Below are 21176 nucleotides of genomic sequence, written 5' to 3' on the forward strand. Positions count from 1 at the left end.
TCATTGCAAGTGTGGTTCCTGATTTACAGCAGGTCAATTAGATATATTCATGTCTTGAGGTACAGGCTAAACTACCACCATGACACATAACAGTAGAAACATTGTACTTATCTCACAGAACACCAAAGGCTTAAACTCCGCACAGAAAAGAGCTATGGCCTTTTTAGATCTTTCCAAAAAGAAAGGAAACATCCTTTTCCTACAAGAAACGCACTTTATAAATCATAAAGAACCGAGATATTTCGGGAACCAGTTTACTCAACACTTCCATAGCTCAGCTACCACCAAAAAAAATGGAGTAAGCATACTGCTCCATAGGGATATCCCTTTCAAGCATATACAGACTCACAGAGACTCGGAAGGTAGATTTTTAGGTATCTTTGGCCTTTTGTATGGCATCCCAACAACCCTAGTCAATATATATGCACCGAACTCCAAACAAAGACAGTTTTTTAGGAAATCATTTAATAGAATTATAGATATAACAAAAGTAGTATTGGTGGTGGGAGGTGATTTTAACCTCCCCCTTAATCCAGTAGTTGATACTTCAAATCCTAGCAAAAATACACCAAATAAAACCGCTAGAATCCTAGGGAAAATGCTAAAAGATTGTAACCTGCACGACATTTGGAGACTCTTACATACGGATAAGAGAGACTATACATTCTTCTCGCACCCACACTGCACCTATAGCAGAATAGATTACACACTCACAAATGCTGATGGCCTAGCGCTCACACAAACATCCAGAATCTCTCACACCAGTTGGTCTGACCACTCAGCAGTAATCACATAATTTCAGTGGCCAAACCTACCAATACACCCCTATACCTGGAAACTAGATGATGCTTTATTAGACCCAAAAACTCTTTTTGAACAAACCGCAAATACACTCACTGAATATTTCACTTTCAATGCTTTAGAAGAGAGTGACCCATTTGTAGTGTGGGAAGCGCACAAATGTTATATGAGAGGAGAATTTATCAGGATAAAGTCGCATCTAAACAAAATAGCTAGGCAACAATATCTAACTCTATCTCAAACCTTGACAAGGACAGAATATGCACACAAACAGAAACCTAATGATACACACATATACACCCAATTGCAAAAACTAAGAGAAGATTTACAGAACTTACTTCTCAGGGAATATAACCTGATGGCGCAGCGCACCAAGCAGAAATTTCATTTTGAAAGCAACAGAGCAGGGAAAATGTTAGCCCGCTCATTGAAACTGAAGAAACTCAAAACATATATACATAGCGTCAAGTCACAGACGGGCAAGACAGTACACGCCACCCCAGATATCATGAAACAATTCGAAACTTATTATAAAAACCTATATGACATAGGCAGCAAAGAGAAACTAAAAGCTTCCCCGCTGGCAGTATCCTCATATTTAGAATCGGTACAAATTCCCCAACTGACTAAAGACCAGAAAGAATCAATGGATAACCCAATACTGGAATCAGAAATCAAGAAGGCTATTACCCTATTAAATAGTGGAAAAAGCCCAGGGCCAGATGGTTTCTCGGTCAAATATTATAAGAAATTTCAACAAATATTGATCCCTCATTTAAAAATAGTCTTTAACAGTATAAATGATAAAACTCAATTTCCCCAGTCAATGCTAGAGGCCCAAATCTCAGCTATACCGAAACCAGGAAAACCTAACGATACGCCCTCAAATTTTAGACCGATCTCACTCTTAAATGTAGATTTAAAAATGTATGCTAGAATTATCGCAACACGCATTAATGCCTTTTTGCCACAATTGATACACCTGAATCAAGTAGGTTTTGTTCCTCATAGAGAAGCGCGTGATAACACCCTTAAAGTATTAAACTTACTAGAATATCTGCAAACGCATAAGATGCCAACAGCCTTTTTGGCAATAGATGCGGAAAAGGCCTTTGACAGGTTAAATTGGTCTTTTCTTAGAGAAACCCTATATAAATTTGGATTTGGACACACAGCGATTGACCGAATACTGGCACTATATACCAACCCCGTAGCCCGCATAAAATTAAACGGCTCCCTCTCAGATAAAGTGTATATTCGTAACGGAACACGGCAGGGCTGTCCTCTGTCCCCGATTCTATTTATATTAGCTATGGAGATATTGGCATCTAGAATCCGGCAGAATAAGGATATTAGAGGGCTAAAAATAAATAATATGGAATATAAGATGTCACTTTACGCAGATGACGTACTATTAACACTTACGTCACCGATAAGTTCTTTAGAAGCTCTGAAAACTGAATGTAACACATTTGGTTCATTATCCTTCTATAAAATAAACACTACCAAATCGGAACTATTGGGTATAGGGATCCCAGACACAGAAACCAAACAGATAGAAATCACATACGGATTTCCTATCCAACAGAAGTCTATAAAATATTTAGGAATTCAAATAGCTAAAACTCCACAGGAATTGTTCTTATTAAATTATCAAAAACTGTTAAAAGATTTACAAACAGACTTTCATAATTGGCACCCGAAACCTCTCTCCTGGTTAGGTCGTATCCATTCCTTCAAAATGACCATGCTTCCGAAAATACTTTATCTTTTCCAAACCTTGCCCATACAATTGCCTGAGACATACATCAGGACCCTACAAAACCTCGCCTTTGAATTTATATGGCATAACAAACCACCTAGACTAGCTAGAACCTACATGTACAGAGACCGTGATAACGGGGGGTTAGGAGTACCAAACTTGTCTTATTACAGGGTAGCTACGCATCTGACTAGAATCATAGACTGGAGTAAACACACTGAACATAAGGAATGGATAGAACTGGAACATAATATGGCAGAAAGTATATCCTTAAGCAGTCTCTGCTGGCTACATAAACTGAAGCGACACCTCCCTCCACATCCCTCAAGTATAACTCTTGAAACTTTTAACACTTGGGACAAACTGCTCAGAGGCACAACTGCAATCTCCAGCATACCTTCGCCACTAACCCCACTTCTATCTAACCCCGATATCCCATTACTACAAATAAAAAATGAAACACTCTCTGCTTCCATACACTCACTACTCCCAATATGCACGATATTAAACAAAGGCAAACTGATATCTGTAGCAGAATTAAGAGATAGAACACCAATGATAGAGCAAAACTGGTACTCACATTTTCAAATGTCACACTACATACAAAGTAACATGAACAAACTGGACCTCACTAGACAACTATCACCGTTTGAGACCTTATGCCACTCCCAAGGTCTTACTAAAAGAGGACTCTCATTATCCTATAGGATAGTGTTGGATACCTACACGAAACACCTCCCACGATATACCAAGCACTGGGAAACAGAACTAGATATAGCAATCACTCCCAAAGAATGGCAAACCATTTTCAAACACATGGGAAAATCACCATCTTCAATGAGTATCACAGAAACAAACATGAAAATTTTAACTATATGGTACTTATACCCTGTAAGATTAAATAAAATGTTCCCATTGACTAGCAAGCTGTGCTGGAGAGAATGTGGAAATGATGGCACATTGTCTCATATATGGTGGAGCTGTCCGCATATTATAGATTACTGGGAAAAGGTAAATAGGGAAATTTCAACAATTATAGCTCAGACTCAGACATTAGACCCCAAAATATTCCTTTTTAATAAACCACCGAAAATCCCATGTCATTATAGACTAACACTGTTCTATCTGATGGTTAGCGGAGCCAAGCAATTAATCCCAAGATTATGGAAAACGTCACAAATCCCAACAATAACAGAGTGGAGGGCCAACGTGACTAGATTACTGTCCCTAGAGGAATACCACTATCGCCAAACCAATAGGTTAGACTATTATTACTCAATGAGATTCTTCTGGGAGGAATATACAGCATCACTAGATAAGTCATAACTATAATAAGGCTGGCTGTAATATAGAACACAAGGGATGCATACCCCACACATTCAGATAAGGAGTAAGAAGAAGGCCATAGAAATAGCCTATATAAAAACAGACTAACATCAAAGAGACAATATAAACTAGATTAACAGGATATGTTGGAGGATGACCTACACAATAAGGTAATGAACACTATCAAAGTGGAATGATAACCTCTATATGCTTGCTAACTATACTGATCAACATGCATTAAGTTCATTGATATAATACTGAATCTATGTTTTTTTTCCCTTTTTTCTATGTTCTTGTATTTTTTATTTTGTTTGTTAGGGAGAATTTCTTATGTACTCCCTTATTGTCACATGTATGTTCTAATTATTTCAATAAAGCTTTTTCAAAAACTAAATTTAAAAAAAAAAAAAAAAAAAAAAAAAAAACAATTATTAATATTATATATGTTGGATTTTTTGATTGGAGTCATACATGAACATTCTGATGTTTGTAAGTTAGTTGTGAGCAAGTTCCAGAAAGTACAATTTGATGAAAATAGTGTACCTTTGTTTAAACCAGGAAATAATCCTGTTTTCAATGTGAACTGAGCATGTGCAGAAAAGTAAACATTAAAAACCAATGTGCCAACAGCTAAACTGTGCTGTGCAAAAGAGATCACAACGACTTTCAAGGTTAAGAAATTAGATGAATTCAAAGATCTTGTAAAATCTCTTTAAAAAAAGTTTTCTGGTAGACTGAAAGCACATCAGATAAATTATATCTTTAATGTAATGAGTTTATGTCTCATAACTATTTAAGTAATCAATACCATTTTCAGTAAGAAGAAAACCCTTAGATTATTAAAATATGGGCTGTAAGCATTCTGAGTTAATATAAAACTAAGAATAAAATTATTTCTACATCTAGGGTGCTTTCTAAATGCTTTAATTCTGATTTGGCTAAACCACTTTACACTCTCCTTGTTTTCCCCTTTCCTTTCTAGAAAATGCAAATAAATTAGAGGAAACTGCCAGGGGGCTGTATATTCCTTGCCCAGAACATTATGATGGATACTGCATCCACGGAAAGTGTGAACATCCTGTCAATTTGTTGAAGCCTTCTTGCAGGTAAGAATTATTTGACAGTAGGGGGTCTATCCCAAAAGCGCAATTGTTATAACTGATCATTAAAGTTCATTCACTTGATTCTCATTATGATAATGATGTGTAGAGAAGCATTAGTGTTCAATTAGTTTGAAATAGACTCATTTTCTGGCATGGCCATGGTTTCCAACAGAGAATCCATGCTTCCAAAATAGCATTCAGGCTTTTACTGTGTGTTAAATAGCAAGATCTTTTTAACAGACATATATTGTTTATGGAGATTAGTGCAGAGAAAAAGGGATTGTTCATTTATAGAATATCTGAAGGTTATTGAAATTGAGAGAATGATTAGTGTTAATAGACCAGTTGCTGGCAAGTTGGTCAGTTAATGTCCTCAAGACCTACTACAGACATGTCAGGTTTAAAGAACTTAAATATCTACTGAAGTAAGCATTCCACTGATTGGTGCATTATTATTGGACTTTTAAGGCTACTCATGCTCTTGATAACTCTTTTAGAGAATGTTTCATAATAATAAACAATAATTTCCCCCCAGTATAAAATTGTAATTTAATAGGGGTTCCTCTGGAATCCTTTTAGATTCTACAAATGTGAACTTGCTTTAGATTATGAGCTTTTGTTTAGCAAAATAGCAAGATTTTAACGTAAATGACTTCTTTTCCAAACCTTTAAAGGGCCACTAAAGTCAAAAATATAGTTTCATGATTCAGATAAAAAAATTCCAATACTCTTCCATTATAAAAATGTGCACATTATTTTAATATCTTTAATTGAGATGTGCATTAGTTTCATTATGAAACGAAAAAAGACTATACGAAGAATGTACCAGAATAGGGAATAGTGCAGCTAACCAATATTTGGGGAAACAAATTTCCCTGTATATTCAGAACAAACATGTCTTGTGGTTGCACAAGTCTAATGTTTACTTTATGGGTCTCCATCTCCAGCTCCTACTGAGCATGTGCAAAAGTGCACAGTATATACATACATGCATTTTGTGATTGGCTAATAGCTGCCACAGGGGAAGGGAACATTTGCTATTTTGAAAGTTGCTAGAAAATACTCTAATGCTCATTTCAAATGTAAAGTAAGTGGTGTTACATTTTTTTTTATTATGCATATATAAATTACTCAGTTCCACTGTACTTAGTGGTTGTTTAAAATCATACTAATCTGGCAAAGCAATTAGTCATTTCAAGCAGATTTTGGCAATTGAATATCTGCCTTTCAAATTGCAGGACATTCAACATATTTATATCAAAGGTCCTCTGTTCTAATGATTTCAGTCAGAATTGTTTGTGTATCACTGTTACCATCTGATTCATATGTAAGAACTGTATTGCAATTTGTGTGTTTTGTAGTCTATTCATATAGGTCTGACTTGGGATCAGTTCAATATTGACTTGTTTAAAGTCAGGTAAAAAAATATTATTAAAAAAAAATGTTTCACACAAAAGTTATAAGTGCTCAAAGATACGAGATCTGGTGTTAGAAAAAAAAAGCCAACACAGGGATTTTACATTGACATACATACACATACATAGAGAAACATGGATTTATATGTATAGAGATATGTTTAACTATGGAGATAATGAAAATATTTTATATTACAATCTTATCCATATTAATATCGCAAAGTATTTTCAAAGAGATATTCACATATAGATCTCGAGATATCTGGAAATATATACAGGGAGTGCAGAATTATTAGGCAAGTTGTATTTTTGAGGATTAATTTTATTATTGAACAACAACCATGTTCTCAATGAACCCAAAAAACTCATTAATATCAAAGCTGAATAGTTTTGGAAGTAGTTTTTAGTTTGTTTTTAGTTATAGCTATTTTAGGGGGATATCTGTGTGTGCAGGTGACTATTACTGTGCATAATTATTAGGCAACTTAACAAAAAACAAATATATACCCATTTCAATTATTTATTTTTACCAGTGAAACCAATATAACATCTCAACATTCACAAATATACATTTCTGACATTCAAAAACAAAACAAAAACAAATCAGTGACCAATATAGCCATCTTTCTTTGCAAGGACACTCAAAAGCCTGCCATCCATGGATTCTGTCAGTGTTTTGATCTGTTCACCATCAACATTGTGTGCAGCATCAACCACAGCCTCCCAGACACTGTTCAGAGAGGTGTACTGTTTTCCCTCCTTGTAAATCTCACATTTGATGATGGACCACAGGTTCTCAATGGGGTTCAGATCAGGTGAACAAGGAGGCCATGTCATTAGATTTTCTTCTTTTATACCCTTTCTTGCCAGCCACGCTGTGGAGTACTTGGACGCGTGTGATGGAGCATTGTCCTGCATGAAAATCATGTTTTTCTTGAAAGATGCAGGCTTCTTCCTGTACCACTGCTTGAAGAAGGTGTCTTCCAGAAACTGGCAGTAGGACTGGGAGTTGAGCTTGACTCCATCCTCAACCCGAAAAGGCCCCACAAGCTCATCTTTGATGATACCAGCCCAAACCAGTACTCCACCTCCACCTTGCTGGCGGGAGTCGGACTGGAGCTCTCTGCCCTTTACCAATCCAGCCACGGGCCCATCCATCTGGCCCATCAAGACTCACTCTCATTTCATCAGTCCATAAAACCTTAGAAAAATCAGTCTTGAGATATTTCTTGGCCCAGTCTTGATGTTTCAGCTTGTGTGTCTTGTTCAGTGGTGGTCGTCTTTCAGCCTTTCTTACCTTGGCCATGTCTCTGAGTATTGCGCACCTTGTGCTTTTGGGCACTCCAGTGATGTTGCAGCTCTGAAATATGGCCAAACTGGTGGCAAGTGGCATCTTGGCAGCTGCACGCTTGACTTTTCTCAGTTCATGGGCAGTTATTTTGCGCCTTGGTTTTTCCACACGCTTCTTGCGACCCTTTTGACTATTTTGAATGAAACGCTTGATTGTTCGATGATCACGCTTCAGAAGCTTTGCAATTTTAAGAGTGCTGCATCCCTCTGCAAGATATCTCACTATTTTTGACTTTTCTGAGCCTGTCAAGTCCTTCTTTTGACCCATTTTGCCAAAGGAAAGGAAGTTGCCTAATAATTATGCACACCTGATATAGGCAGGGCCGCCATCAGGGGGTGACGGGGGTGACTCCTGTCAGGGGCCCAATGGGCCAGGGGGGCCCCATGAGGCAAGAACTAAAAAAAATATATATATATTTTTTTTTTTACATTTTGGCAGCCACCAGTGGGTACTACAGCAGAGTGCTAATTTAGCATGGGAAATATTATTACAAGGAGTGAAGTATTAGCACTTGAGAGGATTTCTGAGTGTGCACTAAACCACTATGCACAGTGTGAGACAGACTTGGCACTTTGTTTGTACAATGTATGCCTGAGTCAGATGGCAGATCACTTTCATTTGTAGAGGAGGTAGGACTTACTTAGAAAATGTTTTTTATTTCTTTGTGCAATTTCGGATTGTAACTTTAGTGTGGTAGTAGTTGTATGGTGGCCAGGGGTCCATAAAAACATTTTTTTTAGCAGCAGTGTATTTATGATTATTTGACAAATGTTAGGTGCCCTTTTGGCAGATATGAGGGTTTTTTTTTTAATATATATATATATATATATATATATATATATATATATATATATATATATATATATATATATATATATATATTACATTCCAGTTTACTGCCACTTTATGCAAGGTTTTTCCAGATGCAAGGAGGCATTTTATCTAAGACTTTTACATCTGCATAAAATTTTATACTCTCCGACTAAGATTGCTCAGTGTTTGAAATGAGACAGTTTAACTTAAAACTGTTCAGTTTACACTACAGCTGACTTAATTTTGAAATACATACCAACAAGCCTAAATCCTGCATTTAACCAGATCTAATGCTATGAGTACCACAGCTTATGGTTCCACCAAGACCATATAGAGTACTGCATTTTCAAAATCCATAAGTACAGCTGACAGATGGGAACATTTGTACACTATATTTGAAGTGGTGCTCTTGGTTGGGAAAAATTCACAGAATTCTTTTTGTTTACACATTTACAAATATGATTCTTTAAAAAGTGATCTCTTAATTTCTGCAATTTCTTATCATGCATGTCAGACACAGTTGATTTAGGGGATGCAAGGTGCATAAATGTTTCCTCCTGTGAGTGTTTCTGTGGGTGTCTGTGTTTATTTTTTTGTGCTTTGGTTTGTGTCTCTATGAGTATGTATGTATTTTTTTCAGTGGTCTGTCTGTGAGGGTGGGTTTGTATGTCTTTGTGCATTTTCTGTGGATGTCTGTGAGGGTGTGTGCATATGTCTTTTTCTATGGGTGTCTCTGCAAGGGTGTTTGTATGTTTGCCTTTGTGTATTTTCTCTGGATGCCTCTGTGAGGGTGTGTGTATGTTTGTATTTGTGTATTTTCTATTGATGCCTCTGTGAGGGTGGGTGTGTATGTCTGTGTTTTCTGTGGATGTCTCTGTGAGTGTGTTTGTATGTATGTATGTCTGTGTTTTCTGTGGATGTCTCTATGACGGTGTGTGTTTTCTGTGGGTGTCTCTGTGAGGGTGTGTGTATGTCTTTGTGTGTTTTCTGTGGATGTCTCCGTGAGGGTGTGTGTATGTATGTCTTTCTGTGTTTTATGTGGTTGTCTGTGTGTGTGTGTGTCTTTGTGTATTTTCTGTGTGTGTGTGTATGTCTTTGTGGGTTTTCTGAGGCTGTCTCTGTCGGTGTTTCCTTGGGTGTATGTGCAAGTTTGAATTTGTGTGTGTGTGTGTCATTGTCTGTTCCTTTTTAGGACATTTTGACCTTACTACTGATTATTCACATCTTTCTAAAGACTTTGAGACCAATGAGACCTTTACGGAAGTCACCAATCCACCATTTAACCTTCAAATTATTGTTTAGGCATTTCAGGGCCCTTCCTTTCAGCCACTGCATGCTGTCGTCATTATTTAGTTGGCATCTTCCTTTACAAAAAGATAATCAGAACTCCATATTTTGTTTTCTAAATCTCCTTTTTTTACAAAACTGTAGTCTACCTCATTACTTGTCAGGTCAGTGTAATCAAGTGCTGAGTGTCTGTTTGGGTGTCTGTGTCTGAGTGTGTTTGTGTGTTTCTTTGCGTGTCTGCTAGACTGTCTATATGTGAATCCTTATGTGTGAGTGTGTGTGTTTCAGTGTATGAGTGTGCCTCTGTGTGTTTGTATGTTACTACCTTTACAACATTTCCAAGTTTAAATAGACACTTAAGAATAAAGTGCATATATGTTTTAGTCACTTGATCAAAAATTGCACATGTCAAAGGTGGGTGAGGGGGGGCCCTGATCAATGGTTAAGTCAGGGGCCCCAAAATTTCTAGTGGCGGCCCTGGATATAGGGTGTTGATGTCATTAGACCACACCCTTTCTCATTACAGAGATGCACATCACCTAATATGCTTAATTGGTAGTAGGCTTTCGAGCCTATACAGCTTGGAGTAAGACAACATGCATAAAGAGGATGATGTGGTCAAAATACTCATTTGCCTAATAATTCTGCACACAGTGTATATTCATATTATAAATATATCGCAATAAATAGATATATCAGTCCAAAAATCATCACATACAGTATATAGAGAAATATTTATTTAGAAATAAATAGAATATATTCCATTAAGAAAACATTTTCGCAATATGAAATATTCGCATTTTCATGTACACTTTTCAAGGAGAATAAATCATGGGCTTTGCGCAACATATTAGTTTTTTTTCTATTTGTCTTCTTCATTGACTTCTATGGGGAATACGTGAACGCACGTGCGATTTTGCTAGACTTGTGCGCAAAACAAGTTATTTTGCAACTTGAAATAGCTGAGCAACCCCAAATGTAAAAAAGCGCAGTGTTTTCGCAACTGATTTGCAAGTCAGTGATTCACAAAAAAATCAAGTTTATTTTATATTTCAAATTTTCATTCCAAGTGCTTTATATATGTTGACAGTGATCAAATGCAGGGCTTAATTGTTTTTAGGACAATATGGATGAGGAGAGACAATTAGGTACGATTTTTAAATTCAAATAAACTTTACCAGTAATTGAGATAAGGTAATTCTGGCAATTAATAGCAGGTGTCAGTTGCTATTAAACTATTCTAGGCAGGGACAGTCAATGAAATATAGGTATCAAAGTTAAATACACTTGCTCTGTACTGTATTAAATTGTAATAGATACATTCTGACAATTAAATACAATCATTAGATGTATTACTTTATTGACTGGGTAGATTAGCAGATATCTGATTTCAGTTTAGAACTGCTCTGATTTAGCTGTGTACTGGTAACTAAGCCAGTATGAATGTTAAAAACAATTGAATAGTCTAGTCAGTAAAAACTGAATAGTTAAAGAGTTTAAATTAAAGGGACAGTAAACCTCAAAAATAATGTTATATAATTCTGCACATAGTGCAGAATTATATAACATTATATTAGCGCAAACTAAAACATAATATTCCCTTTTAATTTTTTAAAACAACGGCTGTTTTTCAGACCCGCTCTCTGTGCTCTTCTGAGCGGGTCTGTTTTTTTCACACAGCGCATCGGGCCAGCTGTATTGTCACAGCCCGGCCCGACCGCGCCATAACACTAAGTGCAGCTCGCTCCTGCTCTGTCTGACAGCAGGAGCGAACTGCACTGTGTATAATGGCGCGGTCGGGCCGGGCTGTGACTATACAGCTGGCCTGATGCGCTGTGTGAAAAAAACAGATCCGCTCGGAAGAGCACAGAGAGCGGGTCTGAAAAACAGCAGTGTCTGTCAGACAGAGCAGTAGCGAGCTGCACTTAGTGTTATGGCGCTGTCAGGCCGGGCTGTGACAATACAGCTGGCCTGATGCGCTGTGTGAAAAAAACAGATCCGCTCGGAAGAGCACAGAGAGCGGGTCTGAAAAACAGCAGTTGTTTTAAAAAATTAAAAGGGAATATTATGTTTTATAAAGTTTGCGCTAATATAATGATATATAATTCTGCACTATGTGCAGAATTATATAACATTATTTTTGAGGTTTACTGACACTTTAAGCAAACTCTACAGCCATTCAAAATTAAATTAATGTCAGGCAGTTTGGTTTAAGTTGAGTCTGTTCCAAGTGTGTCTAAGATGGTCCAGGTGTTTGTTGATAAATTGTAAATGTGCATGCAGTGTGTTATATTTACAGTACCATGTCAAGTTATTAGACTCATTGGTCTTTATATTTTTTCTTCATAGAGTTGATTGATTTTTTTTTTAGTTTTGTAACTATTTCTCAATCCATGTTATATTCGCATCATCTGCAATACATGTAATTTACGTAGTTTTGTAAAGAATATTATGAAAAAAATGGATTGTGTAAATGATTTAAACCCAAAAGGAACGGCGCTTACGGTCGACATTGTGTTACTACACCAAGAACTGACAGAAGAATTTGAAATATCTGCACTCAAAATAGGAAACTGTTGGAATAAAGTTTCATGATTCAGATAGAGAATGCAATTATAAACCATTTTCCAATTTACTTTTTTCACCAATTTTGCTTTGTTCTCTTGGTATTCTTAGTTGAAAGCTAAACCTAGGAGGTTCATATGCTAATTTCTAAGCCCTTGGAGGTCTCCTCTTCTCTAAGGGCATTTTGACAGTTTTTCACCCCTAGAGGGTGTTAGTTCATGTGTGCCATATAGATAACACTGTGCTCACGCACGTGGAGTTCCGGTGAGCCAGCTCTGATTGGCTAAAATGTAAGACTGTCAAAAGAAAGGGGGCAGTTTGCAGAGACTTAGATACAAGGTAATCACAGAGAAAAAAAGTGTATTTATATAACTGTGTTTCTTATGCAAAACTAGGGAATGGGTAATAAAGGGATTATCTATCTTTTTAAACAATAAAAATTCTGGTGTAGACTGTCCCTTTAACACATTCAAGATGAAGGCATCAAGGTATCCAAGAGAACTGTTCAGTGATGATTAGTAGAAGAAGGCCTGTTAGCCAGAAAGCTTGCTCGGAAACCATCCCCACAATCTATTTTCTTCTCAATATTATTTACAGAACGACATGATACACCTATAATATCAGCAATCTTGTACTTTTTTTACTTCAACAGCACAACAATTTCACCAACTTTCTTTAACAATTGGTCACTTTGTTTACCCATCTATAAAACATATACATTTGTTAATTTACCAAATATTTTAGTAATATTACATCAAGTACACATAAATATGCATGTTGCCAGTATAACATGAAATAAAGGTTTACAAAACTATAAAAATCATTCAACAATATTTAGAATGAATATGAAATTAATATCAAAATGATGATTTTTCACCAATGGGTCTAATAATTTGGCAAGGTAGTGTATGTATTATACTGTAAAACAGTCTATTATGTATTTAAAATAAGTTTGTTATATTAAAAAAATGTGTTTTTAAATGGATACTAAACCAATTATTTTTGTCATGATTCAGATAGAGCATGCAATTTTAAGCAACTTTCTAATTTACTCCTACAATTAATTTTTCTTCATTATTTTTTCTTCTTTATTTAGGAATTTAAAGCTTAGGAGCCAACCCATTTTGGGTTCAGTACCTTGGATAGAGCTTGCTTATTGCTTGCTTATTGGTGACTACATTTAGAAAACAAATAATCAAGCATAACTCAGGTTCTAAACCTAAAATGGGATGGCTCTTAAGCTTTACATTCCTGCTTTTTAAATAAAGATAGAAAGAGAATGAAGAAACATTTATAATAGGAGTAAATTACAAAGTTGCTTAAAGTTGCATTCTCTGGCCCATATTTATCAAGCTCCGTATGGAGCTTGAAGACCGCTGCTCCATAACCCTGTCCACCTGCTCTGAGCAGGCGGACAGGAATTGCCGGAAATCAACCCGATCGAATACGATCGGGTTGATTGACACCTCCCTGCTGGCCGCGAGTCAGCAGGGGGCGGCGTTGCACCAGCAGCTCACAAGAGTATTGCTCTCCGCATTTAGCGAGGTCTTGCGGACCTGATCCGCACTGTCGGATCAGGTCCGCAAGACCTATGCTAAATAGGGGCCATATCTATATCATTAAATAAAACATTTGGTTTTAGTGTCCCTTTAACTCTTGGCATGCTCATTTCTTTTTAGGAAGATTATGTGTACGGGACATTAATAGCCCATTGAAGACAACCGCCACAGCTTTTTTATTTTACAATAGTGCTTTTTTTTAAATTGCACTATGTAAAATGTATTTTTATAAATTAACGGCTTTTTTAGCATTATATTTTTATTTAGGCTCACACTGTACTGCATGTGTTTTAGTTCTATATTGACCACACTGTATCAAACGTTCTATAATGATAACAAGTTTTTTACAGTGTGGACAAAATATTAGAAGTAAACCCATTCACTAGTGTGTAAACTTTAATATTGCGACCACACTATACCAAATATGGGTTTAAAATAGAATATTTTTGGTATAGTGCAATTGCAATATTAGAAATGTATCAAAGTAAGTTTACACAGTACTGAATGGGTTTGCTGCTAATATTTTGGCAACACTGTAAAAAACTTGTTATCATTATAGAACGTTTGATACAGTTTGGTCACTATAGAACTAAAACACATGCAGTACAGTGTGAGCCTATAGCGGCTATAAAAATATAATGCTAAAAAAGCCGTTAATTTATAAACAAACGTTATTTATATGGAACAAGTTTGGTAGACTGCAGTCGCAATATTAGAACTAAACATAGACAGTACATTAAAGAATAAAATAATAATATGTTAAAAAATACATCAATTACAAAAACACTGTCTTCAATGGCAGTAATTCTCAACCCAGGTGACCTTAAGACCCCGTCAATTTTAGCTGGACATGACCAGGACCTGGTGTGTATGTATATGTGTTTGTGCATGTGTGTGTGTGTATATTGTGTATATGTATATACTGTATATATATATATTTATGGGCTGGTATCACTTACCTGTGGTGTCCAATCCAGTCCTGAGCTGTTCTCCCATTGAACTGCCAAAACATGTGCACACTTGTGCAACAGCAGTCTGACAGGCCTGCCCAGTATTCCTTATGTGTGATGGGGCAGGCTTGTCATAGCATACAGTTTGGGCATTTTGGGCCACAGCCTGGCTCTTAAGAAACCAGGTTCAATGGGATATTACAATACCTACACAAAATCTTCTTCCTAAAAAGATTAGAATATGACAGAAGTTAAAAACAAGTTTTTTACATACTCTTACTTTAAATATATAATTTAGTGTTTCACAGTATAATGCATACATATAACACACTACATGCACATATACAATATACCCACAATCACCCTATTTTTATGTTTTTTTGTTCTTTATTAACAATTGTGATTGCATACATATTGAATGTATAGGTGTTCCATGGGAGTTTTATTTGTGTTCCGTTGGAGTAACCTACATTTTTTCTTTAACCCCTTAAGGACCAAGGCCATTTTTCAATTTCTTTCCCTTAAGGACCAGGGCTATTTTTACATTTCTGTGGTGTTTGTGTTTAGCTGTAATTTTCTTCTTACTCATTTATTGTACCCACACATATTTTATACCGTTTTTCTCGCCATTAAATGGACTTTCTAAAGATACCATTATTTTCATCATATCTTATAATTTACTATAATTTTTTTTATAAAATATGAGGAAAAAATGGAAAAAAACACACTTTTTCTAACTTTGGCCCCCAAAATCTGTTACACATCTACAACCACCAAAAAACACCCATGGTAAATAGTTTCTAAATTTTGTCCTGAGTTTAGAAATACCCAATGTTTACATGATCTTTGCTTTTTTTGCAAGTTATAGGGCAATAAGTACAAGTAGCACTTGGCTATTTCCAAACCAATTTTTTTCAAAATTAGCGCTAGTTATATTGGAACACTGATATCTTTCAGGAATTCTTGAATATCCCTTGACGTGTATATATTTTTTTTTAGAAGACATCCCAAAGTATTGATCTAGGCCCATTTTGGTATATTTCAAGCCACCATTTCACTGCCAAATGCGATCAAATAAAAAAAATTGTTCACTTTTTCACAAACTTTAGGTTTGTCACTGAAATTATTTACAAACAACTTGTGCAATTATGGCATATATGGTTGTAAATGCTTCTCTGGGATCCTCTTTGTTCAGAAATAACAGACATATATGGCTTTGGCGTTGCTTTTTGGTAATTAGAAGGCCGCTAAATACCACTGCGCATTACACGTGTATTATGCCCAGCAGTGAAGGGGTTAATTAGGGAGCATGTAGGGAACTTCTAGGGTTAATTTTAGCTTTAGTGTAGTGTAGTAGACAACCTCAAGTATTGATCAAGGCCCATCTTGGTATATTTCATGCCACCATTTCACCGCCAAATGCCATCAAATTAAAAAAATCGTAACATTTTTCACAATTTTAGGTTTCTCACTGAAATTATTTACTAACAGCTTGTGCAATTATGGCACACATGGTTGTAAATGCTTCTCTGGGATCCCATTTGTTCAGAAATAGCAGACATATATGGCTTTGGAGTTTCTTTTTGGTAATTACAAGGCGGCAAAATGCCGCTGCACATCACACGTGTATTTTGTCTAGCAGTGAAGGGGTTAATTAGGTAGCTTGTAGGGAGCTTGCAGGGTTAATTTTAGCTTTAGTGTAGAGATCAGCCTCCCACCTGACACATCCCACCCCTGATCCCTCCCAAACAGTTCTCTTCCCTCCCTCACCCCAAAATTGTCCCCGCCATCTTAAGTACTGGCAGAAAGTCTGCCAGTACTAAAATAAAAGCTCTCTTTTAATTTTTTTAAAAATTTTCCCAGCATATTTACATATGCTGCTGTGTAGGAGCCCCCCATAGCACCCAACCTCCCTGAGCCCCCCCACACAGCTCTCTAATCTCCCCCCTCTCACTATTTGGTGCCATTTTGGGTACTGGCAGCTGTCTGCCAGTACCCACTTTTCAAACTTTAGTGCACTTTTTTTTAATATTTTTTTTTTCTGTAGTGTAGCTGGCCCCCCCTCAAAACCCCCCCACCCCCCTCTCCCAGATCCTTTTTATAAATAGAAATTTAGCCCTCATCACCCGCTCCCACCACAGATCACCTCCCGCTCCCACCACAACCGGACCGTTTATGTGGCATGCTTTGTTAAGATCGGGGGCGCGCGGGTGCGCGCACATGCGCACGCACGCACCCCCGCCCCCGTGCACGCGCCCGCACGCACCGGTACTAATTCCGGGACCAAGATTCCCAGCGATGGGCCACCTCCTCCCTGTAACTGCTCCCACCCACCAACGATCGGCACCATCGCTGGCCGATGCAGAGAGGGCCACAGAGTGGCCCTCTCTGCATCGGTGTGCCAGAAAAGGTATTGCCATGATGCCTCAATATCGAGGCATCACGGCAATACCTTGAAAGCGGCTGGAAGCGATCAGGATCGCTTCCAGCCGCTTTAAACACTTAGGTCGTACAGGGTACGTCGCTGGTCTTTAAAGACCAGGTTGTGTGCGACGTACCCTGTACGACTCGTGTCGTTAAGGGGTTAATAATATTATTTATGTTAAATGTTGCTATTGCATTCAAAAAACATACATTCTGATTTTGATAGACCCTAGTTGTATAAGTGAAGTCATAACATCAAAATAAAATTATGCATAGTAGACAATGAAAAATATTTAAACACTCAAAAAAACAAATAAGATACAAGAAAAAAAAGACAAAATTAATGTAATTAAAGTTCTGTTTACATCTTATTGTGTGAATCTGTATTGCAACTTTAAATTTTTCCTGGATTTCTAGATCATGTATAGAGCTAAGTAATGACATAACTCATATTTTATGCAATAAGTCTATGATTACCTTGAGTATCTTCAATGGCAGCTCCCCAACTCTTTGGCCTCTATTTATCAAGCCGTCAACCGCAAATACGCTGGAATTCCGCAACGTATTTGTAGCGAGGCTGATTCGCCATAGTTATCAAACCCTACAGACCAGCAAAAGTAGAATCTAGTGACATAACATACGATCCGCCGGACTCAGTCCGACACAGACCGATGGTTACGTCACTCCAGATGTTCCGAACGCAAGTTCTGCACAATCTGACTACTTTTGAAAGTTATCAAAAAACAACCAGGTACGCTCGCCACTATTCCGGCCCAGCGTACCTGGTTTTCAATCCGCCGCCCTGGAGGTGGCGGATCCCATAGGAATCAATGGGAGTCTGACAGCAGCTGCCCGATATCCCATTGATTGCTATGGGAAATGTCTGCACATAACACCTTAACATGTACCCTGAGTCTAAACACACATAATCTGCCCCCCCTACACCGCCGCCACCTACATTATTATTATTAACCCCTAAACCACCGCTCCCAGACCCCGCCGCAAGTCAATAAAGTGTTTAACCCATAAACTGCCGCTCCCGGACCCCGCCGCAACTAAATAAAGGTATTAACCCCTAAACTGCCACTCCCCGACCCCACCGCAACTAAATAAAGATATTAACCCCTAAACGGCCGCTCACAGACCCTGCAGCCACATACATTATACATATTAACCCCTATCCTGCCCCCCTACACCGCCGCCACCTACATTAATCTTATTAACCCCTATCCTGCCCCCCCTACACCTCCACCACTATATTAAAGTTATTAAACCCTAAACCTAAGTTTAACCCTAACCCCCCCTAACTTAAATATAATTTAAATAATCTAAATAAAATTACTATCATTAACTAAATTATTCCTATTTAAAACTAAATACTTACCTATAAAATAAACCCTAAGCTAGCTACAATATAACTAATAGTTACATTGTAGCTAGCTTAGGGTTTATTTTTATTTTACAGGCAAGTTTGTATTTATTTTAAGTAGGTACAATAGTTATTAAATAGTTATTAACTATTTAATAACTCCCTAGCTAAAATAAATACAAAATTACCTGTAAAATAAATCCTAACCTAAGTTACAATTACACCTAACACTATTTTATAATTAAATAAATTAAATTAATTAAATACTATTACCTACAATTAAATAAAATTAACTAAAATTAACTAAAGTACAAAAAAACACTAAATTACAGAAAATAAAAAAAATTACAAGAATTTTAAACTAAATACACCTAATCTAAGCCCCCTAATAAAATAAAAAAAATCCCCCCAAAATAATAAAATTCCCTACCCTATACTAAATTACAAATAACCCTTAAAAGGGCCTTTTGCGGGGCATTGCCCCAAATTAATCAGCTCTTTTACCTGAAAAAAAAGAAATACAACCCCCTCAACATTAAAACCCACCACCCACACACCCAACCCTACTCTAAAACCCACCCAACCCCCCTTAAAAAAGCCTAACACTAACTCCCTGAAGATCACCCTACCTTGAGCCGTCTTCACCCAGCCGGGCCTAAGTCCTCAATGAATCCGGGCGAAGTGGTCCTCCAGATGGGCAGAAGTCTTCATCCAATCCAGCCAGAAGAGGTCCTCCAGACTGGAAGAAGTTTTCATCCAGACGGCATCTCCTATCTTCTTCCATCCGATGAGGAGTGGCACCATCTTGAAGACATCCAACGCGGAGCATCAATCGATCCCGACGACTAAACGATGAATGATGGTTCCTTTAAATGATTCTATCAGCCAATTGGAATTAAGGTAGGAAAAATCCGATTGGCTGATGCAATCAGCCAATCGGATTGAAGTTCAATCCGATTGGCTGATCCAATCAGCCAATAGGATTGACCTTGCATTCTATTGGCTGATCAGAACAGCCAATAGAATGCAAGGTCAATCCTATTGGCTGATCAGAACATCCAATAGAATGCAAGGTCAATCCTATTGGCTGATTGCATCAGCCAATCAGATTTTCCTACCTTAATTCCGATTGGCTGATAGAATCCTATGAGCCAATCAGAATTCAAGGGATGCCATCTTGGATGATGTCATTTAAAGGAACCGTCATTCATCATTTAGTCGTTGGGATTGATGGATGCTCCACGTCGGATGTCTTCAAGATGGTGCCGCTCCTCATCGGATGGAAGAAGATAGAAGATGCCGCCTGGATGAAGACTTCTTCCAGTCTGGAGGACCTCTTCTAGCTGGATTGGATGAAGACTTCTGCCCATCTGGAGGACCACTTTGCCCGAATTCGTTGAGGACTTAGGCCCGGCTGGGTGAAGACGGCTCAAGGTAGGGGGATCTTCAGGGGGTTAGTGTTAGGTTTTTTTAAGAGGGGTTTGGGTGGGTTTTAGAGTAGGGTTGGGTGTGTGGGTGGTGGGTTTTAATGTTAGGGGGGTTGTATTTCTTTTTTTTTCAGGTAAATGAGCTGATTACTTTGGGGCAATGCCCTACAAAAGGCCCTTTTAAGGGCTATTTGTAATTTAGTATAGGGTAGGGAATTTTATTATTTTTGGGGGATTTTTTATTTTATTAGGGGGCTTAGATTAGGTGTAATTAGTTTAAATTTTTTTATTTTCTGTAATTTAGTGGGTTTTTTTGTACTTTAGTTAATTTTATTTGATTGTAGGTAATTGTATTTAATTAATTTAATTTAATTTATTTAATTATAGTATAGTGTTAGGTGTAATTGTAACTTAGGTTAGAATTTTTTTTACAGGTAAATTTGTCTTTATTTTAACTAGGTAGTTATTAAATAGTTAATAACTATTTAATAACTATTGTACCTAGTTAAAATAAATACAAAGTTGCCTGTAAAATAAAAATAAACCTTAAGATAGCTACAATGTAACTATTAGTTATATTGTAGCTATCTTAAGGTTTATTTTATAGGTAAGTATTTAATTTTAAATAGGAATAATTTAGTTAATAATAGCTATTTTATTTAGATGTATTTAAATTATATTTAAGTTAGGGGGGTTAGGGTTAGACTTAGGTTTAGGGGTTAATTCATTTAATATAGTGGCGGCGGTGTAGGGGGGTCAGATTAGGGGTTAATAAATGTAATGAAGGTGGCGGTGGGCTTTGGGAGCGGCGGTTTAGGGGTTAAACAATTTATTTAGTTGCGGCGGGGTCCGGGATCGGCAGGATAGGGGTTAATAACTTTATGTAGGTGGCGGCGGTATAGGGGGCGGCAGATTAGGGGTTAATAGGTATAATGTAGGTGGCGGCAGGGGCCCGGGAGCGGCGGTTTAGGGTTAATATATTTATTTTAGTTTCGGCGGGGTCCAGGAGCGGCGGCTTAGGGGT

General features: G+C 37.3%; 1 protein-coding gene across 2 annotated transcripts in view; it reads left to right on the forward strand.

Moving 5' to 3' along the window:
• Positions 1-21176, forward strand: part of TMEFF2 (transmembrane protein with EGF like and two follistatin like domains 2) — a 911723-nt gene that overhangs the window by 851863 nt on the left and 38684 nt on the right. For both annotated transcript variants that reach the window (XM_053698579.1, XM_053698578.1), the window contains exon 8: positions 4872-4995. In XM_053698579.1, coding sequence (XP_053554554.1) covers positions 4872-4995 — 124 coding nt within the window. The remainder of the gene's footprint in view (positions 1-4871; positions 4996-21176) is intronic.

Source organism: Bombina bombina, chromosome 1, assembly GCF_027579735.1.
Source record: "Bombina bombina isolate aBomBom1 chromosome 1, aBomBom1.pri, whole genome shotgun sequence".
Taxonomy (NCBI): domain Eukaryota; kingdom Metazoa; phylum Chordata; class Amphibia; order Anura; family Bombinatoridae; genus Bombina; species Bombina bombina.